Raw genomic sequence first — 27,585 nt, 5'->3', positions numbered from 1 at the left:
ACAACAGGAAAGCCTTGACCACGGCCAGCCCCAGGACTTTCACTCTATGGAAGGTACAAAATGAAATATTTGGTGCATACTGAATTCAGTCTTTAAAATTGTGTTCTTTTTCTGATGTCCAAGTTTCTCTCAAGGACTCAGTTCTTTGAATTTTTTCTTCTTATAGATTGAATCTTCTCCAAGGTCAGTATATACATACTGGGGGAGATGTACTGTCAGAATATGACAGATTGTGAGCAATGCATACCAGAAAAGATTTTTGGAGGCTGAAGATTGCCTCTGGAAGAAATGCCTTTCAATTCCATCTGATTTCTGATTGATATATGCCATTTAAAATTATATCTATGATTAGGGGTTTTATATTATAACATTAGGTAATGGATAGAGCAGTAGTCTTTTTTTTTTAATTTTTTAATAATTTTTTATTGATAGAACGCATGCCAGGGTAATTTTTTACAGCATTATCCCTTGCATTCACTTCTGTTTCGATTTTTCCCCTCCCTCCCTCCACCCCTTCCCCCAGATGGCAAGAGTCCTTTACATGTTGAATGGGTTGCAGTATATCCTAGATACAATATATGTGTGCAGAACCAAACAGTTCTCTTGTTGCACAGGGAGAATTGAATTCAGAAGGTATAAATAACCCGGGAAGAAAAACAAAAATGCAAGCAGTTTATATTCATTTCCAGTGTTCTTTCTCTGGGTGTAGCTGCTTCTGTCCATCTTTGATCAATTAAGGCTCTCTTTATCAAAGAGGTCCACTTCCATCAGAATACATCCTCAAACAGTATCGTTGTTGAGGTATATAATGATCTCCTGGTTCTGCTCATTTCACTCAGCATCAGTTCATGTAAGTCTTGCCAGTCCTCTCTGTATTCATCCTGCTGGTCGTTCCTTACAGAACAATAATATTCCATAACGTTCATATACCACAATTTACTCAACCATTCTCCAATTGATGGACATCCATTCATTTTCCAGCTTCTAGCTGCTACAAACAGGGCTGCCACAAACATTTTGGCACATACAGGTCCCTTTCCCTTCTTTAGTATCTCTTTGGGGTATAAGCCCAGTAGAAACACTGCTGGATCAAAGGGTATGCACAGCTTGATAACTTTTTGAGCATAATTCCAAATTAGAGCAGTAGTCTTGATGTCAGGAAGTTCTGAGTTCAAATAGAGCCTCAGACAATTACTAGCTGAGCAAGTCACAACCCATCCCTATTTGCCTCAGTCCTTCTTCTATAAAATGGGGACCCACTGGAGAAATGAAATCACAAACAAGCCTAGTACCTTTGCCAAGAAAAATGTCCATGAAGTTACATAGTCAGACACAAGTTGATGACCGAACAACCACCATAACATTACTAAATTTCTTCTAGACAATGGTACCATTTTAAAAATATTATGTCATATCACATAATGTAACATGACGATGTTTATTTTTTCTCCCTTCAATTGGAGCTGATTTTAACTATTTCTTTTAGATATGAGAGTTCTTTCCTTGACCAAAGTCTGGGGGAAAGGAAGTAAAAAAAATTTAGGTGATCTCAGCCTAATGATTGCTGGGACAATTCTCCTATCCAGCAACTACAGGTCAAGGTGATTTGACAAACATAGTCTATTTTATTCTTGGGTGTCATTGTGCCCAATTACTGCAAATATACTCATTTCAGGGGCTTTCTGGAGGAGTGTCTTGTTTCCTTATGAATTTATTGTGGGTTCCTGGCCAGTTAATCAATTCTCCTAAAGTGTATATCTCCTGTTACTTTCTTTTGCATTTACACCTCCAGCACCATTTAGGCTCAACTTAAATCCCACCTTCCATATGCTCACTCTGTCTTCTGATACCCATAGCACTGTTAGTGCCTTCCTACTGAGATTACCTTTCTTTTACTCTACATCTATCACATTTGTACAATTATTTGCATGCTGTCTTTACCATTGGAATGTAACTGGCTTTTGCTTTCCTAAATCCCCACAGTGTGTAGTGGTACATAGTAAATATTGAACACAGAGATATTTAACCATTTTTATGTATGGGCCACTTCTGAGATTAATGTGTTTAATCCATAAAATAAAATATATGGGATTACAAAGGCAAACAATGGCTATTGATTTTTTCCCTGTAAAGGTTCATGAACCCCACAAAGTCAATTTGTAAACCAGTGGGAATATATGCCCCCCCCAGGCTAAGAACACATATTTTAGAGCTAGTAGGCTTTAGTAAATAGTAAATGCTGGGGAGAAAAGTATGTTGAAAGAATTGATATTTTCGTTTTTACCTTGTTGTGTTGTTTTTCAATTGGGTCTGACTCTTTGTGCCCCCATTTGGGTTTTTATTGGCAAAGATTCTGGAGTACTTTGCCATTTCCTTCTCCAGCTCATTTTATGAATGAGGGAGGAAAGAAGGAAGGGTCACATAGCCAATTAGTGTCTGGGGTCAGATATTAATTCAGAAAGATTCCGAAAGAGGGGGTCTTCCTGATGCTAACTTTTCTGACAGCACTCTAACCAGTGTACCACCTTGCTAATGATTTTTTTTTCACATGTGCTGAAGGCATGTGATTCCTTAGGTATCACAATAAGATATGTGATAAGTATCACCAGAGGATAATCCCTTTTTCATGATGTTATAGGAAAGCATTACTGTAGGAATGATATATAATATAAAGATTAGGCACTTCAGAATGTTGTCTCTCCTCTATTTTTCTCCCTTCCTTCTTTCCATTCCTTCCTCCCTCCCTTTCTCTTTTCCTTCCTTCTTTCCTCTTTTCCTTCCTTCCATTCTTTCCTTCCTTCCTTTTTCTTTTTCACTGTCATTTTTCATGAAGTCATTGACCTTTGTCATTGTTATTTTGTTGGTTTGCTGGTTTGTTCTCAATTACATGTTTGGTTTCAATCATAAAAATGAATCCCAATTTAAAAAAATGAATCCTTCTACCCTAATGGAGGATTCATGGAAAAGAGCTAGAATGGACAAGGATAGATTTTGTTTGGCAACCTCAGAAGGAGCCACCATAACAACACATATTTGTGGGAGCAGTGCCCCAGATTGAAGAATATCAAGACAATCATATCCAAAAGAAAAAAGACTCTCTTGAAGTATCAAGTCAAAATAAGGAAAATTTTAGAAACTTCCCAAACCTCCACCCTTCAAGGTTGCCTGCCCTTTGGGGTTGGAACTCATTTAAATCAAGTAAAGTACACTTCCTAATGAACAAATGGGACAGAAAATGTTTTTGCTCGTTAAAAAGTCAGTGGAATGTACTGATGAGGTAAGTACAAATTAATCAGAAACAGATGCACTAAATTACCTTAAATTACACAAGGGCTTAAAAATTAAGGGCAAATGTGTAGTTGAATACTCTTAATGGTAGTTCAAAATGCTTAGAAAATATTCTGATACTTGTTGATCTCAATGCTTCAATTTTCATTAAAGAAAACCCAAAGGGACCAAGTAAAAGAAATTGTAGCCCATATCTTCAAACATGTCAGGAGAAATTTAATAACACTGTCAACTTTGAAAGATCATGATTTAAAATGATTCCCCTGCCTGAAAATTGTATCCAGTGTGTCACCCCAAGAGCATGCCAAATTAGATCAGAATTTTAAATCTCTTGAAATAAGTTTACATTACAGAAACACAAAATGGCAACAATTATCCAATTCACACAATGGCTAACAATGCCAAGTAAAATTTATATCAAGGTCTTCTCAATGTCTTCAATTCAAATTTAGAACTTAGGTGATGGCCAGTGGAAAGGCAAGGCAGGGAATTAGTTATAGTGGAAAGGAGGATGGATCAAGAATCAACAGAATTGAATAATAGTTACAGCTGTGCAGGTTAATTAGCTATGTAGGCAATTTTTGTTGGGAATTTGTCTTTCTAGTTGTCTTGGACAATTATAATTATAAATCACCACCTCTTAACCTTCCAGCTATTTGAAGAAGAGAAAAATAATTTATTTTGTTTCTTCTCAACTCCAACTCAAAGAGTAAATCTTGAAATGGTAGGCAACAATAAATGACAGCATTGAAGAGACAGCTTTCTGTTATCTTAATTCAAAATTACTTGACCTTTGATAAGGGATGACTCCCTCACAGGCCCTCCAGCTTGACAATGAGCTTGGAATGCAGAAAGGGGAAGAGCACCTCTAATTCAAATGATGTGCTAATAATCTGATCACAGAAATATTGGTGAAGGGTTAATTACATGCAATCAGACTAGATGAGAAATAATGGAGAGAACTTTGAAGATTGTGATGTATTTGGAGCTCTATCCTAGCCCTTATTCTAGAGACTCTGAGTCTCCAGTACTCCAATATGTACCAGTACTGCTCTATTCTTTCCAAAAGGAAGAGCAGCAGTGTTTTTGTGTCATTTTTTAGTATTTTTTGCTTTGTTTTGTTTTCATAGGTTCTACTGGACCTAAGGAAAATATAGATAAGTATTCTAGTCATATCTTCTTTTCAGGAAGACAAGTTTGTCCTTCTACTTAAAGAGAGCCTAATTTGCAGAAGTGGTTTTTATGTTTTTTCATACTTCTGAACTAGGTTTTTTCCAAAGTCCAGTTTTGCAAATTCTCACTATACATTTCTCTAACTTTCTAAATAAAACTGTTCTTTATTTGATGGAATTCAGAAAGTTTAATATCTTATTGTATACCACCTAAGATTTTGGGAGGTTACCAATACATACTTCTGTTCTCTATTCAAATAAAGATACACTCTATTATCTCTAAGAAACTTATTTTGTTTGTTTGTTTGTTTCGGATGTCTTAAAACCCTATAATTTTAGGAACAGGAATCTCATGATACTTAAGTCATCACCACAAAAAATCTTCCCAAAGTATTTTCATGCACATCATGAGGAGAAATATGAATATTTTAAGGACTCCTTTTTGCCAGTATATGGGCAGCAGTATACTGAGAAAATACAAATACTGATATCCATGAAACAGAAAATGAAGATGGCAGAAAGATGAGATATATTCTTTACTGTTTTAGCAAGTTACCCTGGTTCTATAAGCCTATGTCAGCAGAGTAGAAACACTGACAGTTTGTGTCAAGCTTGAAAGAGTTTAAGGATGTGCCCAATTGTAGAGGGTTGAAACTGTATGACTGATTTAAACAAAGTGTTAACTCCGTGGAATTGATAATACAATGGTTATCTAGTTTAGCATGGTGATGAATAGTTCTCTAATTCAGTATGATTGAATTAATCTTACAACAAATAATGGTTCCCTAGTGATATAATGATTGGCTTATACTCAGTATGATGGATTTAATTGTAATAGAGAATTTAAGAGGCCATAATCAGACCTAGAGGAGGACTGGAACAAACTCTGGGAAGACAGAGGACTGGAGGCTGGAGCACAGGCTCCTATTTATTCTTTCTGTCTCTGTGTGTGACTCTGTCTGTCGGTCTCCGTCTCTCTCTCACTCTGTCTCTCCTTGGCTCTGTTTCTGGCTTTGTCTCTCTCTTCCCCAGCCATTGCCTTCCTTCTTCTATCTTTCTTCCATATCTCATGGAGACTATTTATTAAGACAAAGAGGGGTGGGTTAGGGACATTAAACAGTAGATACTGATCCCTTCAACTGAAAATAAGCATGATATAGTAGAATTGAACACTGCTTGTCAAGAGATAATTGGGTTCAACCTTCTCAGAAGAGTTAAGTAGCCTTGTTGGAAAAGGCAAATTTTTAATTCCTTTCAGCCTCTGTTTCCTCATACATAAAACTAAGATAATATTGAATCTGCTTCTCTGCAACAGTATATTATAGCTGTTATAGTGGGATAATGGACAGACCTGGAGTCAGGAATACTCAAGGTTGAATCTAGCTTCAGATATAGAGACTGTGGGCAAGTTTTTTTTTTTTTTTTTTTTAATTTCTGATTTTTTCTCATTTTATTCATCAATAAAAAGGAGCTAATTACATCACCTACCTCCAAAGGTTACAGTAAGAATCAAATAATATAACAACTGTAAAGTATTTAGCACAGTGACTGACACATAGGAAGCAATATGTACTAATTATTACAACTATCATCAAATTATTTATATTATTATCTATAAAATAAGTGGGCTGAACACTCTGGTGTAGTATATTTAAAAGATAGGATCACATATAATAGCACAGAATATGATACCATAGAATGTCTTTATACAGATACACATATATGGAGAGACATATATGCATGTATGTATCTTGTATGTATACAACATAGCTTAAAACCACCCTAAAACACTTGGTACACCCTATATAATTGTCAGGTACTAATTTTGTTTGTTATTTTCTTCCTATGATTTTATCATACTGGGTAAACCTACTGTGGGAGTTTCTTCCAGACTTTAATTTATAGTCATATAGAGAGTTGCCCAGAAAACTGCTAAGTAGAGTGAGTTTTCTTTGGTCAGATAGCAGGTATCTGTCAGCTGGGCTTTGAGCCTAAATTTTTCTGCCAGCTCTTGATTTTCTGTGTCATTTTTTGTCTATTTATTCAACAGCAGCAACAGCAATCACTCTCCTTAAATTTAAAAATTGTTGAACGAATATTACTGTTCTACAATTTGATTGCAAGTTCCTTGAGGTCAGGGACTTTTTTTAAAGACTACAAGACTACTGCTCGACTCAAAGCAATAACAACAATAACTCAAATGTATATGATACTTTATGTGTTTACAAAGTGCCTTTTTTTATAACCAACAAGTGAAATAGGGGGTATAAATGTCATTACTCCCATTTTATAAATATAGACACTAAGGTTTACTAAGATTTTAGGAGTACTTAATATCAATACTTTCAATCTTTAGTCAAAGGTAATAAAAAGAATAATTTTAAATTGACATATATCTTGATATTCATACACATTTCCTCCTCCACACATACTTCTGAGTCTTTGCATAGATGATCCTTATGTCTAGAATGCTTTCCCTTCTTACTTCCGTGTCTACAAAAATCCCTATTTTTCTGAGGGTTCTCAAGTGCCATGTTCTGTATCAGGCCTTTTCTGATCTCTCAAGTTACAAATGTTTTCCTCTCAAAAATTATTTTATATACTGTTAAATTCAGTTATCTCTGCAGTTACAATTTCCTCTGGAGAATGCCAGCTCCTTGAGGTTAGCTTTGTATTTTTAGCACTTAACTACAGTGCTCTCAACACCTTATAGGATCTTATCAATACTTGTGAAATTGAATTCAAATGTATTAATATCCTCTAATAGCAACTGCTTAATGATCTGACAGAGAAAGGAGTAGGGTTCTATTTCCTCTGCCAATCTAGTTTGGCAAAGTCTAATTTGTGTAAACTTTCTTACTTATTCCCAAAGCCTCTGATTCTCATTTGGATGGGAACTACCAGATGACATTTAACATCAAACTTGGACTCCATGCTAATTTCCAATTTGGATTCCTCTGGGCTTCCCTCCCATGAACTGGGCCACCAGAGGAAAATCTCCTGGCTTCCTTAGAGAGTTGGCCAAAGCTTGGATTAAGAATCCAACGATGGCAGTGCTTCTTGGAGTCCTTCTGAAATGCTAAAAAGCTAGGGCTGGGTAGGGGGATTGGGGAGGATCCAAAACATAAAACATTAGCTGCAAAGAGAATCAGGTTCCCATTATAGAGGCTATCCAACCTGTCCTATGTCAGTTTTGAGTTACACTTTATACATACACAAATATGTGAATGCATATAGTGCATTCCTGAATACATGCATACATATACAGGTATGGAGATATTTTATTGTATCATAATCTGCTATATAATATTATATATGTCTTATTGTATATGACATCCTATTATATCTAACCTATGACTATCCTATTATAACTAACCTTGTCTTCTAAGTGAACTACAATGGAAGTCAGCCCACTTATTTTATAGCCAACAATCACTATGATCCCCTAACTACTGCACAGAGAGAGCAAGTGTTAAAGTTGGTTCCTCCCCTGAAGCAGAGAGCCAGGACTGAGCAACATTAATAAAGAAAACAAATTTATCATCTGGCTTTGCAATTGTCAGCCTACCATTTATTCCAACCACAGAGGGCTTAGTTCATAGACATCTATCCTATTTCTGGCTATGTTAATCACCTCCAAATAGCATCAAGTCACTGCAATGATTTCAGTAAGACTGAAGAAAAAATATTCCCAAATAGGCTATGATTTTCTCTTTTATGACTCAATTCAAGGGTCCACAAACAATAAATAAAATAATAATGAATAATTGCCAATCTGTATACAAGATTTTAAGGTTTGGGATATTCTGTATATATCATAGTAGAGGGTGTTGAACTTCAATCAGATAAAACTAAGTTGAATCCTACCACAAATAATTACCAGCTTTGTGACCCTGACCAAGGCAATTAAAGTTTTGGACCTTCAGTTCCTTCATCTATAAGAGGAATGGGATTTATTCGGTTACCTCGTTTTGCTTATTTGTAAATAAATGTTATGGACTCAATGACCTCAAACATCCCCTCTCTCTTTCTCTTTCTCTTTCTTCTCTCTCTCTCTCTCTCTCTCTCTCTCACAGAATCCATGACTACATTTAATGCTATAGCAGCTATATCAAAGTCACTACATGCTATGATGTCAGCTTGCCAGATTCTAATACTTTTTAGACCCTTTCTAGTTGTTTTTGTTGTTGTTGTTGTTGTTGTTTAGATTCCTAAGACAGAGAATTTCCCTTCTGCCTTCCACCATTTCTACTTGACTTCTTTGCTCATTCCACTGCACATTTATGCCATTTATTTTAAATATGGAAGAATAATAATCAGGAACAATCCAAAACAGGTATTTTAGTTTCTGGAGCAAAGGGGGAGAACAAGATACATGCAGCAAGACAGATTCAATATTAAGTGATGACCTCAGTGGATATTTGGTTCATCCAGGGACATGAGTATGTTCTTTCATATTTTGGCTTCCTGAGATGAAGCCTTAGTCATAAATAGATATGACTTTGGTCAGGTATCCAAAAATTAACCATTCCTCATCTAGTCAGTATTTATTGAATCATGAATCTCTCTACTAATTATCAGGATCTAGCCTGTATTTGATTCCCCATTAAATAATATGATAAATAGCATGACACGATAAACAGAATTTGAACTTTTCTTTTAAAATTAATTAGCCAAGTAACATTAAGCAAATCCTGTAAACTTTCTCATCCTCATTTCCTTCATCTCTGAAATGGGGATATCAAAAACAAAAATACATATTAAGTTATTGGCAAGTTACTCCAAAGTGCAACTGAAATAATATATGTATTTTGCAACTATAAAGTTCCTTATGATTTAGCCAGTATGTGTTAAAGCTACTCACTATGTATGAAGCATAATGAGGAAAAATGTCAGCTATTTTTGAATAGAAATTAATAATAGATAAGGAGTGTTAATTTTCTCTGCTTTCCACCACCATTTATTAGAGTCACAGAGCTGGGGAGATTTTCAGAGATTGCCTCAAACGGTATTCCCTGTAGCAATGTCCCTTCCATGTAATTAGCAAACTTCAGTTTGCAGATCTCCAACAAGAGGGAACTCACCACTTCCAATGTTTCTTCTAATTTATGAAATAATCTTTCTTAAAGTTCAGGGGGTAGAAAGAAAGAGGTTGTGCAGAAACTAATTAAGGCCCTGTCCCAACATGATTTCAAGCTTAGCCCTGATGAGATATCAATATGGCCATTTGGAGTGGTTTGCGGAATAATAAACCAGAACAATTTGAGACTAGACTGGATTGAAGGAAATGCCTAGAGATTGTTCCTCTGCCTCTTAGGCTGCTTAGCTTCTTTTGAAACACAATTAAAAACTTTCCCCAGTTCTCTCTCCCAGTTATCCTCCCCTCACTTTGAAATTAGCTTGAACATATTTTGCTTTTAAATCCAAAATACAAATAAAAAGAGACAGCAGGGTATAGCTTCTAAAGAATAACACTTGAACATAGGAAGAATTGGATTCAAATATCTCTGCTAATTAGGTGGGTAAGGGTTTTAACATCTCAAAAGTAGGCAGTTAATGTAATCTTAAACCTTTTCCAGAACAAAACAATGTACATGTCACATGATATTTTCTCTTATAAGATTTTCTAGGAAAGGATAGTTGTTTTGTCATTTCCTTCTACGGCTCATTTTACAGATGGGGAAACTGAGGCAAACAGAATTAAGTGATTTTGTCTCCTAGAATAAGCAATTGAGGCCAGATTTGAACTCATGAAGATGTGTCTTTCCAATTCCAAACTCAGTGATCTCTCCACTATGTCATCTATCTGCCATATCTGTTTAGTCAAATGAAAATGCCTCCAGGGTAGAGACAATTTTATTTTTGTCTTTATGCTCCCACTATGTGACAGTAGAATTATTACTCAGATCTTACTTTCAGGCTGTTAGTTACAGAACAGACAATGAGTATTTGTGAATGTCATTCTTCGAATCATAGTTTAAGACCAAAAATATTACAATATCACATATATGAACATATCTCTGTATATATGTACATGCAAATATATATGTATAGATGTATAAATATATAGTAGATGTAATACACATCTTAAACACATACACACACATGCACTTGTGCATGTACATATGTTTTATGTGTATACAAGCATAACATATGGTAGACATTTATAAATGTTTGGTAAACTGTATTGGGTTTAGAAAATATTTGATGGAAATATGCTTGCTCTTAATGGTTCCTAATTCCAATTATACATATATATGCACACATGTACCAATGTATACACTCGTATACATTAAGAACAGAAACATTTATGTGGATACACAATACAGAGAGAATACACGTTTTAAATGCACATTATATGCATAACTAGTACAGTATATTAGATGTTTGTAAATGTTTGTTAAATTGAATTTAGAAAGCATTATCAGTGGAAACATGTTTGCCCTTAAATATCCCTAACTCTAATTATCTTAACAGGGAAATTATGGTCCACTTTATGTTATAAATGTAGTTACAATCTCACTGAATGACTTTGATGGTTCATTTACTCTACGAAAATACATGTGCCAGCAATAAAACAAAAACAAAAAAATTGAAAAAATAGAACAGTGACAAATAGAGAGACTCACCTTGAAAATCAAGTCCTTTTTTCCATAGCGCAGCTCCTTCAATTGGGCTTGGATCTTTTTGGACTGCAAGAGCAGAATAATAGATTTGTTCCTTAAATCATTTACATTTTAGAACACACAGACAAAAATACAATCATCTCAAACAATAGTTTCCCAGTAAATGAGATGCCAAAATCAAACTAAGTTAAAAAAAAATAGTGGGGGTCAGATTCGGGTAGGGACAATCATATAACATGACAAGGAAAAAGACATCTCAGATGAATTTAGAACACATAGAAACATTATTTCAATTGTGATGAGTAGCAGCCCCAAAGAGACAGCACAATTCAAATGCTACATGCTCCTAGTGACCTTCCTTATTCCCTTTAGTTATAACACTCTCTCCTTTTTGAAATAATCTTACATTGTATTTATAGTTTATATTTCTTTGCTGGCTTGCTTCCTTTCTTTCTTCCTTCCTTCTCTCCCTTCTTTCCTTTCTTTCATTCCTTCCTTCTTTCCTCCCTTATTTGTTTCTTCCATTCTTTCTTCTCTCCATCCCTCTTTCTTTCTCTTTCTCTTTCTTTCTTTCTTTCTTTCTTTCTTTCTTTCTTTCTTTCTTTCTGTCTGTCTGTCTGTCTGTCTGTCTCTCTTTCTGTCTCTGTCTCTCTTTCTGTCTCTGTCTCTCTGTCTCTCTCTCTCTCTTTCTCTCTCTCTCTCTCTCTCTCTCTCTCTCTCTCTCTCTCTCTCTCTCTCTCTCTCTTTCTCTCTCTCCTTCCTCTGCACATACCCAGCACAGATCCAAATAAATCATAGATCATTAAAAATGTTTGTTGGCTTGAATTGCATAATTAAAGGACTTCTATTCTTTCCCTCTGCTTTGCTTAATCAGCTATTCACAAAACAGACTATATACTTTTATGAGCTAGATATAACTAAGGCTGCTTTAGATCTATACTCATAAGAAGTTTGATTGATGTCTTGGCTTTTTTTTTTCCTTTAGGAGATGAAATGTTAAATAAGCATTTGCTAATTTTAAAAATAGGTATTTTGCATTATATGTATATATATGAGCACACATATATAATATATGCAGATATATGTATATATATCTACATATACACATATATAAACATATTTATATAGCACTTGTTATGTGCCAGGTATTTTGCTAAGAATTGTAAACATGATCTCATTAGATCACCACAACCACCCTGGGAGGTAGGTGCTATTGTTACCCCATTTTACCAGTGAGGAAAATGAAGCAGATAGAAGTGAAATGACTTGCCTAGAGTCATACAGCTAGTAAGTGTCTGAGATCATAGTGAACTCTGCATTTTCTGAATCCAGGCCAAATAGTACCTATAAGAAGGTCCTTTGTGGAGATTGAGAATGAAGTATATTTTTAAATGGAAGATACTAAACCTAGAAGTTTCGAAGAAATTTAGCTAAAAAGCTTCAGCAGGAGACTAAACAACTTAATAGGGAACTTACATCAGAAGAGATGATTGGCTATATCTTGAGACAAGATGATTATGAAATACATATATTTATATATATGTTAATGAATAATGCAAAAGGGAAGAAATTGAGGGAAAACATGATTATATTAATCCATAACTGATTTAAGTAAAGATAAGAAACTTGAATAATTTAATGCCTTAACTTCCTAGTAACTGCTTGATTTGGGGGGCACAGGAAATGACAAATGAGAGAAAAGCCTGGACTTTCAGTCAGGAAGAACTGAATTCAAAGCACACATTAGGAGCTTATAATCTGTATGACCTTGTAAAGGTAATTTCATCCTTTTGGGAATATGCTTAATTTTTAGCAGATTTTTTTTTAATGAATTTAGAGATCCCAAATCCTAGAATAACTTAAGAAGTCCACTGTTCTTCCCTAAATAGGGGAATAAGTCTATGATAATTTAAATTATCTAGTCATAAAGACAGAGCAATCTCTCTTGAAGGTACAAAGGGAGTGATGATACCTACCAGATGGAACTTAAGAGAATAAAAAGAAATGTTTGTTGAGTTTTAGACACAGAGAGCATTATACAAATATTACTTGTTGCTAATTTTATGAGGGAGGAGGCAGAGGGATGAAATTCCACTTAGATTCTGGGAATCTGCTACCTATCGTGACTTAAGGTTGAGTCAGTTCTGTATAGTAGAAAGACCATTAACTCTGGAGTGGACATTAATCTAGTTGCTCTAATTAGCAATTGAATTCAAATCCCACTTTTGATACTTTATTATATATGAAAACTTTGATAAGATACTTAACTTCGATCAGCCTTAGCTTTTTCACCTATAACATAATTACTGAACTAAAGGGTCTCTTAGTTCAACTAATTTAAGTCTCTTGAAGTCCTTTCCATTTATACATTTGTGACTTTATAGCAGGTTATTTCATATTCCTGTCACTTCTCTATGATCCTCAGTTTCCAAACCTATGGCATCCTTTGCAGGTCTAAAACTCATCGATTCCAAGATCCTAAAAACAATGCAAATTGAAAATTTATAGACATACAACAATTATTTTGCAATCGTTTCATTGGCTAAAAGATGCCAATAGAGTATAAAACAAAAGGCACCATCACTGATTTACTACTTAGAGGCTTAGGTATCACAAAACTGGGTGCTCCAGAAAACTATCTGTGGTTTTCAAAACTATGAATTATGATGCACCAGGAGATTCTCTGATGCATCGGAAAGAATGGAGACCCTAGGCACATTGCTGAACGTTTGGAATAAGTCAATCCAGTTTGTACCTCAAAGAGTCAGTAATTGCTGTTTCTGACAAATTAGTTAAATGCTTTGCAGTTTCCCTGAATGTGTTTTTTTTTTTTTTTAATTTTCCTTGAAGTAGTTGGCAAGTATGAATAGTGATATATAAGTGATAACAAAACCAGAAACCCATATTGTACTTGCCTGGCTGAATGATGGCCTTTCCTAGTCAGTGGGCATAGACACACACACACAAATGTGCATGCCCTAATTTAAAAATCCTTTTAAGGAAAGGCTTACCCCTATCTCTCCCAGAAAGAGAGAGAGAGAGAGACACAGACAGACAGATAGAGATACAGAGAGACATAGAGACATAGAGACAGAGGCAGAGAGACAGAGACAGAGAGAGACAATTCAACAGGGCCATTATTGTCATGGTTGCCAGCTTCAGAAAGATGATTTGCAATCTCTTCCTGCTGTTTCAATATGCTGTTCAGGATTCCTCTAGTGCCAACAGTCTCCTAGGTAAACATGAATTTCTGTTTCCACTTGGCTTAAAAAATGTATACACTAGCACCTTATGTATTCTGAATCACCAGGGAAATGAGCTGTGTCATAGAAATGAATTTTCTAACATAAACCTATGAATTTAAGTGCCAAAATGTTATTTATTTATGAGAAGCACTGGGACAATATGGCTAAAGGACTACCTAGAATTGGAAAACTTGGGTTCAAACCCCATATCAGATATTTATTATCATTGTGATATTTTCAGGTTCAGTTTTCCCACTTAAAAAAATATGGATTATAGCAACAGGGTTGTGAGGAACAAATAAAATTACATGTGTAAAATGTTTTAGACCTTAAAGCGTTATGCACAAATATGTGCATATATCTATATCTATATCTATATACATGTCCATAAACATACATATGCATATATGCACAAATATGCATATATATATAAACACAATCCATAAATACATATATCCATTATTAATAGCTAATTGATATTATTATGACAAAAATATTTTGGGATTGTAAATAGAGTGATGGACTTGGAATCAGGAAGAAATGGGTTCAAATCTCACCACAGATACTTTCTAGCTGCATGATCCCTAAATAAAAAATTTCAACTCTGAGCCTCAGTTTCCTCATATAAAGAAAAAAGATTAAAAATATTTGCACTTTTAGGGGAAGGGAGGGAGAAAAATTTGGACTACAAAGCTTGCATGGATGAATATTAAAAACTATCTTTGCATATATTTTGAAAATAAAAAGCTATTAAATTTAAAAAATGCACTTGGATCACGTTTGCTCTGAGGTATAAATGAAATAATGTATATAAAGGCCACAAAACCATTAAATCGCTATATAAGTGTTATTAATACTTATTAGAAGCCTATGCTCTATTTTTCAAGACTTTATTTATTTATTTTTTAAATGCACATTGCTTTATGATTCATGTTGGGTGAGAAAAACCAGAACAAAAGGGAAAAACCATAGGAGAGGGGGGAAAAAATGAAAAAAGTGTACATAGCATGTGTTGATTTGCATTCAATCTCCATAGTTCTCTTTTTGGATAAAGATTTTCTCTTAATTTTCAATAAGGTTCAAAAAAAATTCAATGACAAAATACCATTTTGATGTTTTATGTTTTATGTATTACTGCACAAGTAGGAAAAATTAGCTGTTTTCTCTGCTTTTATAAAGCTATTGGGAAGTTATTTATTACTATTATTTGTTGTTCAGTCATTTTAATCATGTCTTCTTCTTTGTGACCCCATTTGGAGTTTTCTTGGCAAAGATACTGCAGTGGTTTGTCTTTTCCTTCTCCCAGTTCATTTTACAGATTAGGAAATTGAGGCAGAATTACATGACTTAACCAGGGTTCACCTAACTAGTAAATGTCTGAAGGACTAGATTGGAATTCAGGTCTTTTTGACTCTTCTACTGTGTCACCTAGCTGCCTTATCCTCATTATTATTATTATTAATTATTACCATTGTTACCATGTTACTGAAAACTTTACAAAATGAAATAGACATATACATATATGTACATGTATACTTTTAAAAATACTGAGGATATTATGTGTCACTTAAATGTTGGCTGATAAGTCCTATGGATGATTATCATAGACAGACTACTATGCCATCATGGACCATTAAGTTAATATTATTCAGTAAATTGTCATTTCTAACTTCATAACCTCATTTGGGGTTTTCTTAGCAAAAATACTGGAAGGATTTGCTATTTCCTTTGCCAGCTCATTTTACAGATGAAAAAACTGAGGCAAATGGGATAAAGTGACTTGCCAGGGTCATCCAAATAAATATCTGAGTCTAGATTTGAATTGAAGAAGATGAGCATTCCATTTTCAGGCCCGACACTCTATCCAGTGTTCATTGAGTTCTATTTGTCTGGAATAGATACACAAATGTGCATATGTGTGTTTGGGGAGTTTTTGGGGGGAGTGGACATATCCAGTCCTTAAATTTGGCAAATACATTTTCATTCTTTCTTGTAATTATCAGACTATGATTTCTCATCACTCTATTCTTTTCTAATTTGATGTTTGGATTTTTCCAAAGGGCTCTGATATCACCCTGTTAAACTTGAGAAAACTACAATGTAAATAAGAATTACTAGATTCTAAATGCAGATTGATAGGGAACCTTTCTGAGTGAAATTTATGATCTTTGGAATATGGTCTTTGCAATAATCATTTTGACTTCTTGAGGTCTTTGGTATCTGGCCTTTTTTTTTTCAGATTCTCACCAACATTTTGTATAGCTGTAAAATGCTGGATAGGTAACCAAGAGAAAAGTAAGAGATTACTATTAGGATTTGAATGTGAATTCTAAGTGTGATTAACTTCAGCATCAGATTCTTATTTTATATTGTGTAATACGCTCATAAGAGAGACAGCCAGAGACACAGAGAAAATCAGAGAGACAAAGATACATAATTTGATTCTGACTGCTAGGGATACCCACATGACAGATGGGATCTATAGCATAGGTGTATTGGAGATCAATAGCTATAATCCATGTACTAGAATATCAATTTTTTGTTTAAAACCAAAACCTTTCAACAGATTTTGAATCTCAGGTATGATACTCAAAAATAAAAATGTATTTAAATAGCACTCAGCACTAAAATATGAAGCATCCTGAGATTAATAATACTGATAATGCATTTGTGTATTCTGAAAAGAATTGAGAAGAAAAAGTCCTCTCAAGCCAAATCAAGACAGGGTACTGGCCATCAATGTCTTTTTAACTAATTGTGATAACCACTTTATTAATATATTTTTCAGCTTTTTTTGGGGTGGGAGGCAGCTTTACACAATGGCTAGTTGCAGGAATTGAGGATGTTTAGTCTAAAGAAAAGGTTTAGTTTGGCTTGATCTCAATCTTCAGATATTTAAACACTTCTCATATGGAAGAGGGATGAGGATTGTTTTGTTTGGAACCAGAGGTCAGAACTAGGAGTAATATTTTTCAACTTTTTTATTTTAAAAAATATTCATTTAATATTTTCCCAGTTACATTCAAAACAATTTTATATTTGTTTTTAATATTTTTGAATACTAGATTCTGTCTTATCCCCACCCGCACTTATGAAATCACATGTGAAGTTATGCAAAATGTTTCGTTAAAAGTCAAATTATGAAAAAAAACAAAAACAAAAAACTAGATCTCCCACCCTAATAAAAATAAAAACCCTTAATAAAGAGAGAGAGAGAGAGAGAGAGAGAGAGAATAGCGAATGCTTCGATCTGTATTCAGACACAATCGATTCCTTCTCTGTGCATAGATAGAATTTTTCATCATAAGTTCTTCAGAGTAGCTGTGGATGATTGTATTACTGAGAATAACAAAGTCATTTACAATAATCATTTACAAAGTCATCTCAGATCATTGCTATTTCACTTTGTTCATAAAGAGTGCTCCAGTTTTTTTTTTTTTTTCTAGGAATAATATTTTTCTATAAAATTTAACTCAAAATGAAAATGAATGTCCTACCATTAGAGCTGCCCAATGATGATACGGGCTGGCTCAGGAAATAGTGGATGTAGTTAACTATTTGGCAGGGATGTTGTAGAGAGAATTTATGTTTCAGATAAGGGGGTGGATTATCTGGTTTCTGAAGTCCCCAGTGTCAGGGATAAGGAGGGCAGATGAGTGGAAGCTGACCTTGAGCACAGGCTCCTGCCCACCATGGGGATTTTTTGAGGAAGGCTCTCCCTACATACTGAGCTCTAGATCAGTCCTAGGAAGGTATCTCTTATGAGGTTTTCATCCTTTCCTATTCCTTAGAAGAACAATACATCACTTGAATTGAATATATTTTTAGGTATCTAGAAGAAGGGAGGGAGAGACCTGACTCTGACATTTCCGGGTTGAATGATCCCAAACAACTCAATTAGCATATTAGGCAATTACTTAAGACTATGAGTAGTAGAGTAGTTGCCAGATCTGCATTGGTAGGCGGAACTTCTTAAAGAGAAATTCATTATTCAATATGATCCCAGGCCTTAGGAACCTTAGGTATGTAAATACATGTCTAAGTTATAAACTTTTCATATGTTATTGAATTTTTTCCCTTATAAGAACCCTGGGAGAGAAGCATTGTTTTTATGAGGAAACTTAATATGAAACAAGTGATTTGAAGAAGGTTATACATTTGGCAAATATCTGAGGCAAAATTTGAACCTAGACGTTGTCAATTCTGTTGTCAGACATTGTGCTGTGTACTAGAAATTGAAAGTAAAAAAGTAATGTCCTTATTCTCAAATTTATTCCATCATATTAAAGGCAAACATGTATAGAAATAAGTAAATGTAAGTTATATGTATATGTATTGCTAAATAAATATATATGGATCGGTGTATGAAATTTGTCATTGCTGTCCATTTGTATCAAGCTCTTTGTAAACTCACAGAGATTTTTTTTTTTTTTTTGGTAAAGAAATTGAAATGATTTGCCATTTCCTATTCCAGTGACTTGTCCAGATTCAAACATCTTCTAAGTATCAGAGTTGGGATTTTAACTATGCTTTCCCGAGTACAGGATTAGAGCTTTATCCCCTATCTAGAGGCTTTCTAAATGTATGTGTGTGTGTGCTTGTGTGAAAAACAATATGCGTTTACATATGAATATGTACATGTGTGAAAATATAGACATGCATACCTACAAACATACATATGCGTGTATATTCTTCGTATAGCACTTTGAAATTTTAAAAGTTTCAAGAATTATAAGAGCTTTAGAAATATAATCTTATTTTATCCTCAACTCTGGGAGCTAAGTGATGTTATCATAGAAAACACATTTTACATATTACTTAGTTTTACTTTATAATAAATCTGATAATTAGGTATTATTATTATGCCATTTTACAGATGAGGAGACTGAGGGCAGATAATGATTAAATTACTTGAGCAGGTTTATTTAGATAATAAGTCTTTGAAGAAGAATTAGAAACCAAATACTAAAGATTCCAGATTCAGCCAACTATCCACTGTGTGCAAATGTAGGAAACCAAGTTGATCCTGCAGGAGAAGGTTATCCTTGGGCTGAGCCTTGAAGGACCAACTAAGAGGTAGAATTGAGGAAGAAGTCCATTCCAGGATAGGAAGATGAGAAATGGAAAAGGATATTTTTGTGCCTGTACGTCATAAAGACCAATCAACATTGTGTCCAATATTATTTCTAAAAATGGAGGTGTGAAAGGGTTATATTGAATATGTTCTGATTCCAATTAAAAAATATCTGGGTTAAAAAAAAAAGGCTGTTCTATGTTATTTTCTTGTGATTTAGCCATTTCTAATCCAAGAAAAAATTCCAATTTATCAACAATTTCACTTTTTTTTTTTTTTTTTTTTTTTTTTTTTTATTACAAGCACGACATATCACACCCACCATCACACAGAACAATAAAGAATTCTGCCTACTACACACTGGAAAGAGCAAATTTCTTCAACATCGACTTTAAAGTAGACAAGTAATTTCAACAGTTTTTTTTTTTTTCTTCTGACTCAATGATTACAATTGCAGAGGAACAGCAATATTGCCATAACTAATAAAAAAAAGAATATGAATAAAGATGTGCAATTGAAGAAATTTATAAAACTGCTGTTGAGCTTGAATGCTAGGGCTAAATATACATGTACCTAAATCAAGCCTTCCATCTGCATCAAAAGCACGTCTGTATGAGAATCATGTCTGATCCAGGTTCCCTGGTGTAAAATCTAAACATTTATAAACTTGAAATACAATTTGACTTATTAATGGTACAGCAATGGCTTGTAATCAAAGCACAGCTTGTTAGCTGAAAATAAATAAAAGACTAACTTGTTTATTTGACTAAGATAATTCATGAATTTGCTAATTGTTTTTCAGCATTAATTGATTCATATTAGAATCAATTTGGGGGGAAATGGAGATGGGGGGAATATGGTAGTTAGCAGGTAGCTGAGAGAACAGATTGTTGGGTCTAAAATGATGAAGACCTGAGTTCAAATCAAAATTCAAACACTTGTATAACTGTGTGATCCTGGACAAAGTGATTTAAGCTCTGTTTGTCTCTGTTTCCTTATATGTAAAATGGGAAAAATAATAGCAATTACCTCCTAGGCTGCTGTGAATATTAAATGGAATTTTTAAAAGTTGTAAAGGACTTAGTATAGTGCCAAGCACATAGAACTTTATATTTTTTAAATTATTGCTATTATCATATGAGCTTTCTTAACATGGGATCCATTAATTTTCCACATATATACAATGTTATATATATAAAATGTAAAAATTATGTACACTCCACTTTGTGAGTATGTGTGTATATGTCCACATGCTACACTTGGTTTCTGCAGCTCTGCCTGATTTTATCTCCAGGGAACACACAAGTCCAATCCCAGGATAAACTTATCACCATAGGGCTAACTCCAGCTTTGACTGACATCTTTTCCTTCAGCCTCCACTCCCCTGTGATGGAGAGCTGGAGGGTGGGCTACCAACCCCTCCTCAAGCCTTTCATTGTAAAGGGCAGAAATTGAATTCCCTACTCATTCCATTTGGTATCTGCAGCTCTTCCTGATTGCAGCTCTATAGAATAAGAAATCTCTCAGATGGTATCTCATGGTGAACTTCATCCCATATCCCTTCCTTTCCAGGCTACTTTTTTGGTATTGTCCTCCCCCTTTAAATTGTAAACTCCTTGAAGGCAGGTTGTGTCTCTTTTTCTTATTTATAAACCTTAGTGCTTTGCACAAGGCCTGACACATAATTGGAGCTTAATATTTATTGAATTGAAAAGAATGAATATTTTATATTTAGTATATAGGGTGTCCTTCTTATATTATTTTATGAATTTAAAAATATTCTCAGAAGGATCCATAGGCTTTAGCATGCTGCTAAAGGGTTCTATAACACTCACGCACACAAATCATAAGAATCCAAATCAGATTTGCCTTGTGCAGCATGATAATTGTAGAAATATATATAGAAGAATTGCACATTTAATATGTATTGGATTGTGTGCTGTCTAGGGGGAGGGGGGAAAGTGAAGAAGAAAAAATTTGGAACACAAGGTTTTGCGAGGATGAATGTTGAAAACTATGCATACATTTTGAAAATAAACAGTTAAAAAAAAAAAAGGAATCTAAAGCAGAGGATTTGGAGATGCCAAAGAGCTGATATTGTCCAACCCCTTCATTTCTCAGAGAAGAATAGAGAGGATAAAACAATTTAAAACTTTTCAGAGAGCATAAAGAGGATCAATTAACTTCTTCCCAGATCAAAAGCCAGCAACAAGAAATCGCTATTAGGATAATCTTATTAGCTGTGTGAAGCTGGGCCAATCTGAAACTCTCTCAGCCTCTGTTTCCTCTCCTGTAAAATGGAGATAATACCTCGTGTTGAGACATAAGGGAGATAATATGTAAAATATTTTGCAAACTATAAAGTGCTATAAGAAGTTAGAAATTAATTAGTGCTATAATCTAGATTGGAAGCTTAGCCAAATCATTACCTTTTGGCCCTCCTTTTAGCAAGTCTTAAGTCTCAGCACTTTTAAATTAGTGTCCAATCCTTCCCTTTAACTATGTATGTTTTTGTGTGTTTACCTACTTATTGGGAATAATGAAAGGTGTCAACAATGACCTGCATATTTTCTGGGTTAATGTGCAAAATCTCTTAGCAGTGACTTTGACCATCCTTAAGTACACAGACATTGAAAAAAACACGAGTCATGGATTAAGTCAGAAGACCTGAATTACCATTGGCTCAATTATCTACTAGACATGTTACCTTGGAGAGATGAATTTACTTCTTCAAAATGGGAATAATACTTCTTGTACTATCTGCCTTAACAGTGTTGTTGAAGGTATCAAATAAGATATTTGAGCTGTCAGCTGTTACATAAATGTAAACTGAGCTAATATTTCAGAATCGCTCTTAAGCATTCACTTAGTCCAATAGCAAGATACAATACTAGGTATCTTAAGTCCCTAAACTTTTTCTTATTTAAATATATGGTTGAATTAAAGAGGGTTTTCAAAGAGAAATATAAGGTTTTAAATGGAAGTAGTATAAATGAATGGCTTTCTCTTGGGTCTTTGTCTTCTTTCACAAAATGATTAATATGGTAATATGTTTTACATGATTGAACATGTATAATGTATATCAAATTATTTACTATCTTATGGAGGTGAGGGAAAGAGAGCGAAAATGTGGAAGTAATTTTTAAAGCGAATATTTTGTGCAATGATCAACTGTGATAGACTTAGCTCTTCTCAGTAATACAATGATCCAAGACAATTCCAAAAGACTCATGGGTGGAAATGCTATCCACATCCCCAAAAAAGAACTATGTAGTCTGAATGTAGATAGAAATATACTATTTTCCTTTTGGGGGGATTTTATTGTTGTCCTTGTTTCTTTCTTATGGTTTTTCCTTTCTGCTATGATTCTTTTTTCACAACATGATTAAGGTGGAAATTACACATTCAAAACCTATATCAGATTGCTTGCTGCACTGAGGGAGAGAGAATGTAGGGAGGGAGAAAATTGTATAATTAAAAAATCTTACAAAAATGAATATTACAAATATTTTATTTGTAATTAGGAAACTATTGTGAAGTGCAATAAATAAATATTTCAGAATAAAAATAAAATGAATGTTAAAATTATCTTAAATGTAAATGGAGAAAAGTAAAAATATTATTTAAAAATAAATGGATATTTTATTTGCATACAAGTAAATTTGTCATGTTCCAAGGTAAGAAAAACACATACAGAAAATGCACTGTGTCAACTTGAGGGAGAAGCAACAAAACAGTGGTGAATAATTGGACCATTTTCCTTTTTTTCTATTTATCCAAATGTCTTGGCTTCCTACTGATATGTGGTTATCAAAATTTTGGTCTTAAGACCACATTTTTCTTTTTAATTATTGAGAATAGTTGATAATGTAGGTGATACTATCAATATTTACTATATTAGAAATTAAAATTTCTTAGTATTACTATGAAAAATTTTTTGACCTTAGAGACTCTCTGAAGGTCTCTGATGGTTCTAGGGGTTTGGGCTGAGGAGTTTTTTAGAACCACTTTTATATAGCATTATGATTTAGAAACAAGTTTCTCAGAATGAAATAATTCAGTCTTTTAAGGACCTGTTCATGAGGAAACATTATTATCAGTATGGATTCCAATATTTCACCCTCAGGTTTCCCATTCACATTTGGTTTCACTGAACTTCCCCAGGGAGGAATCCAGGGAGAATTTTTCAAATTGATTTTGATATTTCAATCTGTTGGAATGAAACCAGAGCAACCTAGCAGCAGATCCATAGAACATCTTCAGATTGTTGTGGGAAAAATCTCCAATGGCCCCATATTGTACTCAGCAATAATAGGCTATTCAAACCCAGTGGGGCTGGAACATTGTCAGAATGATATATTTGGCACCCCTATTCCTAGACTTTTCTTAAAGGTGGGAGGGTAAGGGCTCCACTCACCTCTTCAGCATGGATTCCACATAACTTGTTTCCTGACAGCAGCTTGTTTTTCAAGCTTTTATTCTGAGAAAAGAACATGGTTTTATTACTGAAAAGTGATAAAATATTAAGGATTCCTCTAAATATTTCACAGACATTGGTTTATGTTTTGCACATGGATAAGTTGCTCAAGATGGCAAGTAGCACATAAATAAATTGGAAGCTTCTAAGTCTATAATTAGAAAAGACATTCTACTCTTTCCTCATTGAAAACTTTGGGCAAATTAACATTATAATGTTCATTTAAATGATTAAATAATATGCTTAACATATTCATAGAATTTTAAATTAAAAATTCAATCTAACAATTATTTAAAAATCTCCAGTAGTAGAGAGGATAAAGGCAAGATGATAGAGAAAAGGCAGGGACTCACCTGCTCTCCTCACCAAACCCTTCCAAAAACCTTAAAATAATACTTTAAGACAAATTTGGGAGTGGCAGGATCCACAAAAAGATGTCAAAACAATTTTCCAGTCCATGATCATTTAGAAGGGCTGCAGGAAAGGTCTGTCATACCCACTGAGAGTGGAGAGCAATCCAGTTAAGATTGTATCAATATAGATCAGGTCCCAGCAAATAGAGCATAGCCCTTGGGAGCCATGGAATCAGTAGTGGCAAAGGTTGCTTCAGGAGCTTTCAGTCCACAGATGGTTAAGTGGGGAAAACTGGTCAGAAGAAGATAACAGGGGTCTCTTTGCTAACACTAATACTCAGATCCAGATGGATGTTGGGTGGCTATTCTAGGACTAGAACAGTGGATCAGGATTCTTTCTAAAGAAAGAGTGCTTAGGGTTGCTCACAAACCAGTGCACAGGCCAGGAGAATAGTAAACATACTTCTCCTTGGATCATACCACTTTGGCAAAACTAAAAAGTTCCAAGTCCCTAGAAGTATCTCTGAAAACTTCTGTACAAAATCTTTGAAGCTTTGGACAATGCAACTTCCACCCTGGAAGCAGAGTATCACTTTAGCAAAGCATTAAAAAGTCAGAAAATAGACTGGAAAATCAGCAAATAGGAAAAATATAAATATAGAAAATTACTACAATGATAAGGAAGATCAAAATATACACTTATAAGACAAAAAAGTCAAAATTCCTATATCCAAAGAATCTAAGAAAAATATGAATTTGTCTTAAGCATGGAAGAGCTCAGAAAAAATTTTAAAAATCAGTTAAGAGAGGTAGGAAAAATGGGAAAAGAAATGAGAATAAGGCAAAAAAAAAAAAATCATGATAAAGAGCCAACAGATTGGTTAGCGAGGCACAAAAATACTCAAGAAAATATCACTTTAAAAAACATAATAGGCCTAATAGTAAAAGAGGTACAAGCATCCAATGAAAGAAAAGATGTCTTGAAAAGCAGAATTTGTCAAATGGAAAAGGAAAAACAAAAATTCATTGAAGAGAAGAGCTCCTTTAAAAAGCAGAAGAATGACTCTATGAAACATTAAGAAACAATAAAGCAAAACCAAAAAAAAAAAAAAAAAGAAAAAAAAAAAACAGAAAACAATGAGAAAACAATTGGGAAACAGATCCAGGAAAGATTATTTTTAAAATATTAGATTATGTGAAACTATGATCAGACAAAAGAGCCTAGACATCTTTCAAGAAATTATCAAGGATAACTGCCCTTATGTTTTTGAAGTAGGAAACAAATTAGAAAATGAAAGAATTCCTTGATCATCTCTTGAAAAAAAACATTCCCAGGAAATGAAATGAAAATTCCCAGGAATACAATAGACAAATTTTAGAGTTTCTAGGTCAAGGAGAAAATATTTCAAGCAGCCAGAAAGAAACAATTGAATTATTATATAGCCACAGTTAGAATAACACAAAATTTAGGAGCTCCTATATTAAAGGATCAGGGGACTTAGAATATCATATTCTAGTTGGCAAAGGAACTAGGATTACAAAGGAGAATGGCCTATCCAGCAAACTGAGTATAATCCTTTAAGTGAAAAAAAGATAATCAATGAAATATAGAACTTTCAAATAGTCTTGATGAAAAGACCAGAGCTGAACAGAAAATTTCCCTTTCATATACAAAATTCTAGAGCAGCATAAAATGGTAAACAGGAAAAGGAAATCATAAGCACTCATTAAAGTTAAACTATTTATATTTTTAAATAGAAAGGAAATATATGTAACTCAGTATTTTCTCATAATTCAGGTAGTTGGAATATACATTGACAGAGCACAGCAGTGAGTTGAATATGATGGCATGATATTAAAAAAATACATTAAAGGGTGAGAAAGAAGAATACACTTGGATAAAGGAGGAGAGAGAAAAGAGTAAATTATCTTGCACAAAAGAGACAAGAAAGAGGTTTTTTAAAGGAGAAGGCAAGATGAGGGAGGTGGCTTACTGTCATTGGGAATTGGCGAAAAGCAGCAATTACACACAGTCAACTGGACATAAAAATCGATCTTATTCTACAGAAAAGTAGGAGCAAAAGCACAAAAGGGAAGAGATGGGTTGGAGGATGGTAGTTAGAGTAAAATACTTTTGAGGAAGATCAGGGTGAAAAAAGAGAATGAAATAAATGGGGAATAGATAGGATTAAGGGAAATATATTTAGCAATCATTAATGTAAAAAAAATGAAGCAAGTTTCTTTGATAAAGGCCTCATCCTTCAAATATAGTGAAATGAGTCAAATTAATAAAAATAAGAGTAATTCCCCAGTTGATAAATGATTTAAAAATATGATGTCATTTTTCAGATGAACTAACCAAAGCTATGTATAGTCATATGGAAAGCTGTTCTAATTCAACTATTAATTAGAGAAATGCAAATTTAAGCAATTCTGAAGTACTACCTCCACATAGTAGAATGACAATTAGGACAGAAAAGGACAGAAAAAAAAAAAAAAACAATAATTGTTGGAGAGAATGCGGGAAAACCAATGAATTGCTCAGATTTGCTCAGATGATCAATGATCCAAGAGAACTTTGAAGGACTTTTTATGAAAATTTTATGAAAAATCTCATCAATTCTCACAGAAAGAGCTGATAAACTCGGAATAAAGACTGATGCATAATTTTTGCTTTATTTTTCTTGCATTTTCATTTTGGCCTATGTTTTCTTTTATAAAACTTATATGGAAATATGTTTTTTCATGACTTCACATGTATAGCTTATGTCAAATTATTTGCTTCCTCAATGAGAGAGGTAGGGAGAGAAGGAGAGAATTTGAAACAATTTTTTAAAAATATTGAAAATTGTTTTTATATCCAATGGGAGAAAATAAAATACTAAGCAGAAAAAAAGGCTTTTACATACAAGGCACTGTGATAGGCACTAGGACTTCTAGACAAAACAAAGAAGTTCAAGCCTTACAAGCTTAAATTATTCTGTTTTTGTTGGTGACTCTTCATGATCCCATTTGTAGTTGTTTGCTTGTTTGTTTGTTTTTTGTAATCATATCGAAGTGGTTTGTTGTTTCCTTTTCCGATTCATTTTACAGATGGAGTTAATTGCAAGGTCACAGAGCTAGCGACTGAGGCTGTATTCAAACTCAATTTGTCCTGATCCCAGACCTCATACTCTATCCACTCACCCATCTGCCCTTTTTTATATTGGAGGAAGATATATGATAAGAAAACTTAAGATAAATAGTGATAAAGACAAATAATATCAAAAGTGAAATGAAAAGAATCACTTTAGGAGTGGTGGAGGATAGCCTTCCCTTCTTAAAAATTTAAATTTCCCAATCCTCAAGTG

The 27,585-nt window shown here is 34.0% G+C and overlaps 1 protein-coding gene across 2 annotated transcripts in view; it reads right to left on the bottom strand.

The window, feature by feature from the left end:
* The window catches only part of LUZP2 (leucine zipper protein 2), a 705,018-nt gene that overhangs the window by 205,693 nt on the left and 471,740 nt on the right, over nt 1–27,585 (bottom strand). For both annotated transcript variants that reach the window (XM_051965657.1, XM_051965656.1), the window contains exons 6-7: nt 23,823–23,885; nt 11,090–11,152 (exon numbers count right to left, since the gene is read on the bottom strand). In XM_051965657.1, the coding sequence (XP_051821617.1) occupies nt 11,090–11,152; nt 23,823–23,885 (126 nt within the window). The remainder of the gene's footprint in view (nt 1–11,089; nt 11,153–23,822; nt 23,886–27,585) is intronic.

This window comes from Antechinus flavipes, chromosome 6, assembly GCF_016432865.1.
Source record: "Antechinus flavipes isolate AdamAnt ecotype Samford, QLD, Australia chromosome 6, AdamAnt_v2, whole genome shotgun sequence".
Taxonomy (NCBI): domain Eukaryota; kingdom Metazoa; phylum Chordata; class Mammalia; order Dasyuromorphia; family Dasyuridae; genus Antechinus; species Antechinus flavipes.
The sequence above is the reverse complement of the archived record's forward strand: the minus strand, read 5'-3'. Positions and strand labels throughout refer to the sequence as shown.